The following is a 7,399-nucleotide window of genomic DNA, read 5'->3' on the forward strand; positions in this document are numbered from 1 at the left end:
TTTTGACACACGTACAGTACGTAGCCCACGGTACAGGTGGTGGCTGTTAAAAGTGGGACGAAATAGCTGGCATTCAGAGAATATCCTTGACGTTTCCTCTAAGAGTAAGGGCAGCCTTGTTGCATCTCCGAACTGAAGTCACCGATTGCACTGCAACCTCCAGCATGAAAGAAGTGCATCACATTTGACAGAGAAAACGTACTGTCAACAAACAGCGAGGTAAATTATGAGAGTACAACAACAAAAGGTTTGTTAACTCTGAGCTTTGTGCTTTCACGACTTCTATTCAACTAGCTACCGAGTACACAAGCATAATTGAATGAAAGCAGCTTCGGTTTTAAAAGGAGCTATAGAATGAGGAGCTATAGAATCCTTTCAATGGATCATCTTGGTGAATGTTTTCTTCTCTGTTCTTTGTTTTTAGTTCCAACACGCTCTTATCTAGTCAAATAGAGTCAAGTTCTGCATCCCAATTGGCACCCATTCCCTATGTAGTGCGCTACTTTTGACCAGGACTCATAGCGTATAGAGTGGCATTTGGGATACAGAAGAGGTCTCTGGTCTGACATCAGCAAACTTCCTCGTTCTACGTTCTATTGTTACTTCGTCCATGTCTGTGGTGGAAAAGACTGAGATGTGTCTTCGTCACTGAGTAATGAACTATCTTTGGGCTACAAGTGATTGTCCAGAGGGGTGGTGTTGCTATTATAATTCTTTACTTCAAGGCAAGAATCTGACGGATGTTATTTCTGTTCACCCATTCAACCATCCATAACCTACGTAGATGTGACGTGGGAGAATGAGGTGAGCATCCCTTGTGCTGTGTTCTCTCTGGGGGCAATAACATGCACACACAGGTATGCACCCACACACAGACGCACATGCACGCACACACACACACACAAGCACAAGCTTCCACACGTACAATCTCTTTCACACACACACACACACAATCTCCCAGTCTGTTCCCCCATTCATATACACAGTTTAAAGAATAGAAAGAAGTGATGAGCTGTGTCTAGGGAGAACCCACTTTCCTCTTGCCTTCTGTTCCATCGACTCTACACCGTTCATGTTTATCTATCTGGCAACAGAGCAGTTAGCCTTCATTTCACTTTTTAATCACCATGCACTCATTACCAAATGCAAATGAGAGGAAGACATTATTCTCATCATCTGGGTACCGTAACCACTGGACTGTGTGCTTGTAGGGAGATGGGTTTGGATTGAATTGGATTGTTGTCTCTTTGGCTTCCCATTGGTTAATCTGTGAGAGAGAATGAAGATACATTTTGAGTCTTCTTTGAGAAGATTGTACAAGAACTGTACAAGTGAAGAAGCGTTTCCTTTATTTTCCAATGGAAAAATAGACTTTTAAAACACAGAAAATGCATTTGATCTCTTGCTATAACATAGTGCAGTATAACATAACACTGATAATACAAGTGATTAGGCATTCCTATTATGAGGTAATCAGCCACAGTGTCTGAATCGTATGTAACAGTACCAGTAATGTACAGGCTACATTTACCCCCATTTCCCTCCCTCCCCCATTCTATGAAGTGAAGCCACCTGATTCCATACAACAGCAGGAGGATATAGAGCCCCGCTGGGAACCTCTCATTACATGCAGCTCTATCCCCATCCCACAGACACACTATGGTGCCTGTGTTGCTGCCACACCACCACGACCCCATGCTGTCAAAGTCACTCACTTTTGAATGTCCATTTGTGTCCTCCACTCTGCAGTCTTGCTCCATTACCTGTGCAGCCAGAGTAGACAGAGTTCAGGGAGCTGCTCCATTTCCTGTGCAGCCAGAGTAGACAGAGTCCAGGGAGCTGCTCCATTTCCTGTGCAGCCAGAGTAGACAGAGTCCAGGGAGCTGCTCCATTTCCTGTACAGCCAGAGTAGACAGAGTCCAGGGAGCTGCTCCATTTCCTGTACAGCCAGAGTAGACAGAGTCCAGGGAGCTGCTCCATTATCTGTACAGCCAGAGTAGACAGAGTCCAGGGAGCTGCTCCATTTCCTGTACAGCCATAGTAGACAGAGTCCAGGGAGCTGCTCCATTTCCTGTACAGCCAGAGTAGACAGAGTCCAGGGAGCTGCTCCATTTCCTGTACAGCCAGAGTAGACAGAGTCCAGGGAGCTGCTCCATGTATTATTGTCTTCGTTCTCCAGCCCTCTTGATGTTGGACCACCTGAGGTGGGTCAGCCATCTTCCCCCGGACCACCCACTGCGGCTGTTCGGTTCCAACCACTCTGTCAGTGGCCTTTGACCTCCCTCTGCTGCGGGAGGAGAGGCACACACAGGCAGGCAGGCAGGCATTTACACACACACACACACACACACACACCAGCCACTCTGTGTCATTGACGTTACTATACTGTGGGTTCATGCACACGCGCACACAAGAACACACTACTATGATAGACCCACACACACACACACACCCCATGTGCCATCTCTACTTGCTCCTCTAGCTCTGTACATGATAAGGAAAGAAAAGCCCATAGAAGTATTGATGTTTTTAACCTATTTTCCCTGTAGCTCAGGTTGCCTTCTCTGTGCATCCGACTCTCTCTTTGGGGACTCTGGCATGTAAAGCATGAGGAGATGTGTCGGGATGTCTCCTAAAAGAGAGTGAGAGGCTGCATCTGAAGTGACCCCCTATTCCCTGCACAGTGCACTCCCTTTGACCAGGGACACAAGTAGTGCACTCCACAGGGAAGAAGAGGGTGTATTTTCAGACCTGGTCTGAGACAGAATGAGGACAGGGACTTGAAGCTGAACTGCCTGGCTCTCTGACAGATGTTATTGTTGTTGCAGAGAAATTCCCTCATTCCCGGCGACGGCGCTACGGCGAAGTAATTACCAGAGTGTCAGATCCGCTCCAAAGCAGCGCCAGCACCAGCGCCACTGCTGTGACATTTTCCCTCCCGGGCAAGAACAATACCGAAAGGCATATCCCTTGGCTGGCATAACAGAGAGAAGAAGAGAGAGAATGCATCAAATTAAACATGACTTATCACTGGGGCTCATTAGGAAAAAAGTGTTGTGAAGAAATGACCTACCTGTTGCATCGTTTAATTGGCTCAACCTGTCTCCCCACAGTTTTGTTTTCCCATCATTTCACGCTGACGCCCCGCGGGCCAATCGAGTGATAGGGGGACGTTACGTAACACGTCAAGTAGCAGACTGTGAGGAATAATGAAGAAAAACAACAGGGAATGACAACGACCCAACAGGCTCTTTTCTTACTCTGATTGTGTAGAAATGTAGACAGGGATGTAGACAGGGATGTAGACAGGGATGTAGACAGGGATGTAGACAGGGATGTAGACAGGGATGTAGACAGGGATGTAGACAGGGATGTAGACAGTGATGTAGACATGGATGTAGACAGTGATGTAGACAGGGATGTAGACATGGATGTAGACATGTAGACAGGGATGTAGACATGGATGTAGACATGGATGTAGACAGGGATGTAGACAGGGATGTAGACAGTGATGTAGACATGGATGTAGACAGTGATGTAGACAGGGATGTAGACATGGATGTAGACATGGATGTAGACATGGATGTAGACATGGATGTAGACAGGGATGTAGACAGGGATGTAGACAGGGATGTAGACAGGGATGTAGACAGGGATGTAGACAGGGATGTAGACAGTGATGTAGACATGGATGTAGACAGTGATGTAGACAGGGATGTAGACATGGATGTAGACATGTAGACAGGGATGTAGACATGGATGTAGACATGGATGTAGACAGGGATGTAGACAGGGATGTAGACAGTGATGTAGACATGGATGTAGACAGTGATGTAGACAGGGATGTAGACATGGATGTAGACATGGATGTAGACATGGATGTAGACATGGATGTAGACATGGATGTAGACATGGATGTAGACATGGATGTAGACAGGGATGTAGACAGGGATGTAGACAGTGATGTAGACATGGATGTAGACAGTGATGTAGACAGGGATGTAGACATGGATGTAGACATGTAGACAGGGATGTAGACAGGGATGTAGACATGGATGTAGACATGGATGTAGACATGGATGTAGACAAGGATGTAGACAGGGATGTAGACAGGGATGTAGACAGGGATGTAGACAGGGATGTAGACAGGGATGTAGACATGGATGTAGACAGTGATGTAGACAGGGATGTAGACAGGGATGTAGACAGGGATGTAGACATGGATGTAGACAGGGATGTAGACAGGGATGTAGACAGGGATGTAGACAGTGATGTAGACATGGATGTAGACAGTGATGTAGACAGGGATGTAGACATGGATGTAGACATGTAGACAGGGATGTAGACATGGATGTAGACATGGATGTAGACAGGGATGTAGACAGGGATGTAGACAGGGATGTAGACAGTGATGTAGACATGGATGTAGACAGTGATGTAGACAGGGATGTAGACATGGATGTAGACATGGATGTAGACATGGATGTAGACATGGATGTAGACATGGATGTAGACAGGGATGTAGACAGTGATGTAGACATGGATGTAGACAGTGATGTAGACAGGGATGTAGACATGGATGTAGACATGGATGTAGACATGTAGACAGGGATGTAGACAGGGATGTAGACATGGATGTAGACATGGATGTAGACATGGATGTAGACAAGGATGTAGACAGGGATGTAGACAGGGATGTAGACAGGGATGTAGACAGGGATGTAGACAGGGATGTAGACAGGGATGTAGACAAGGATGTAGACAGGGATGTAGACATGTAGACAGGGATGTAGACAGGGATGTAGAAATGTAGACAGGGATGTAGACAGGGATGTAGACAGGGATGTAGACAGGGATGTAGACATGGATGTAGACAGGGATGTAGACAGGGATGTAGAAATGTAGACAGGGATGTAGACAGGGATGTAGACAGGGATGTAGACAGGGATGTAGAAATGTAGACAGGGATGTAGACAGGGATGTAGACATGTAGACAGGGATGTAGACAGGGATGTAGACAGGGATGTAGAAATGTAGACAGTGATGTAGACATGGATGTAGACAGGGATGTAGACAGGGATGTAGAAATGTAGACAGTGATGTAGACATGGATGTAGACAGGGATGTAGACAGGGATGTAGACATGGATGTAGACAGGGATGTAGAAATGTAGACAGTGATGTAGACATGGATGTAGACAGGGATGTAGACAGGGATGTAGACAGGGAGGTAGACATGGATGTAGACAGGGAGGTAGACAGGGATGTAGACATGGATGTAGACATGGATGTAGACAGGGATGTAGACAGGGATGTAGACAGGGATGTAGACAGAGATGTAGACATGGATGTAGACAGGGATGTAGACAGGGATGTAGACAGAGATGTAGACATGGATGTAGACAGGGATGTAGACAGGGATGTAGACAGGGATGGAGACATGGATGTAGACAGGGATGTAGACATGTAGACAGGGATGTAGACAGGGATGGAGACAGGGATGTAGACAGGGATGGAGACATGGATGTAGACAGGGATGTAGACATGTAGACAGGGATGTAGACAGGGATGTAGACATGGATGTAGACATGGATGTAGACAGGGATGTAGACATGTAGACAGGGATGTAGACATGGATGTAGACAGGGATGTAGACATGGATGTAGACATGTAGACAGGGATGTAGACAGAGATGTAGACAGGGATGTAGACATGTAGACAGGGATGTAGACATGGATGTAGACAGGGATGTAGACATGGATGTAGACATGTAGACAGGGATGTAGACAGAGATGTAGACAGGGATGTAGACATGTAGACAGGGATGTAGACAGGGATGTAGACATGTAGACAGGGATGTAGACAGGGATGTAGACAGGGATGTAGACATGTAGACAGGGATGTAGACATGGATGTAGACAGAGATGTAGACAGGGATGTAGACATGGATGTAGACAGAGATGTAGACAGGGATGTAGACAGGGATGTAGACAGGGATGTAGACAGGGATGTAGACAGGGATGTAGACATGGATGTAGACAGGGATGTAGACAGGGATGTAGACAGGGATGTAGACAGAGATGTAGACAGGGATGTAGACATGTAGACAGGGATGTAGACAGGGATGTAGACAGAGATGTAGACATGTAGACAGGGATGTAGACAGGGATGTAGACAGGGATGTAGACAGAGATGTAGACATGGATGTAGACAGGGATGTAGACAGGGATGTATACAGGGATGTAGACAGGGATGTAGACATGGATGTTGACATGTAGACAGGGATGTAGCCAGGGATGTAGACATGGATGTAGACAGGGATGTAGACAGGGATGTAGACAGGGATGTAGACAGGGATGTAGACATGGATGTTGACATGTAGACAGGGATGTAGACAGGGATGTAGACAGGGATGTAGACATGGATGTAGACAGGGATGTAGACAGGGATGTAGACAGGGATGTAGAAATGTAGACAGGGATGTAGACATGGATGTAGACAGGGATGTAGACATGGATGTAGACATGTAGACAGGGATGTAGACAGAGATGTAGACAGGGATGTAGACATGTAGACAGGGATGTAGACAGGGATGTAGACATGTAGACAGGGATGTAGACAGGGATGTAGACAGGGATGTAGACATGTAGACAGGGATGTAGACATGGATGTAGACAGAGATGTAGACAGGGATGTAGACATGGATGTAGACAGAGATGTAGACAGGGATGTAGACAGGGATGTAGACAGGGATGTAGACAGGGATGTAGACATGGATGTAGACATGGATGTAGACAGGGATGTAGACAGGGATGTAGACAGGGATGTAGACAGGGATGTAGACAGAGATGTAGACAGGGATGTAGACATGTAGACAGGGATGTAGACAGGGATGTAGACAGAGATGTAGACATGTAGACAGGGATGTAGACAGGGATGTAGACAGGGATGTAGACAGAGATGTAGACATGGATGTAGACAGGGATGTAGACAGGGATGTATACAGGGATGTAGACAGGGATGTAGACATGGATGTTGACATGTAGACAGGGATGTAGCCAGGGATGTAGACATGGATGTAGACAGGGATGTAGACAGGGATGTAGACAGGGATGTAGACAGGGATGTAGACATGGATGTTGACATGTAGACAGGGATGTAGACAGGGATGTAGACAGGGATGTAGACATGGATGTAGACAGGGATGTAGACAGGGATGTAGACAGGGATGTAGAAATGTAGACAGGGATGTAGACAGGGATGTAGACAGGGATGTAGACAGGGATGTAGACATCGATGTAGACATCGATGTAGACAGGGATGTAGACAGGGATGTAGACAGGGATGTGGACAGGGATGTAGACAGGGATGTAGACAGGGATGTAGACAGGGATGTAGAC

General features: G+C 46.5%; 1 protein-coding gene across 1 annotated transcript; it reads right to left on the bottom strand.

Annotated features, from left to right (window-relative positions):
- Positions 1-692: 692 nt before the first annotated feature.
- Positions 693-3,158, bottom strand: LOC129846935 (uncharacterized). The gene is made up of 4 exons (XM_055914745.1): positions 3,074-3,158; positions 2,875-2,974; positions 1,716-2,287; positions 693-1,267 (listed from the first exon to the last, which is right to left on the bottom strand). The coding sequence occupies exons 2-4, from the start codon at positions 2,928-2,930 to the stop codon at positions 1,263-1,265; spliced, it is 633 nt and encodes a 210-aa protein (XP_055770720.1). The 5' UTR covers positions 2,931-2,974; positions 3,074-3,158; the 3' UTR covers positions 693-1,262.
- Positions 3,159-7,399: the final 4,241 nt, after the last annotated feature.

Source organism: Salvelinus fontinalis, unplaced genomic scaffold (assembly GCF_029448725.1).
Source record: "Salvelinus fontinalis isolate EN_2023a unplaced genomic scaffold, ASM2944872v1 scaffold_0660, whole genome shotgun sequence".
Taxonomy (NCBI): Eukaryota; Metazoa; Chordata; class Actinopteri; order Salmoniformes; family Salmonidae; genus Salvelinus; species Salvelinus fontinalis.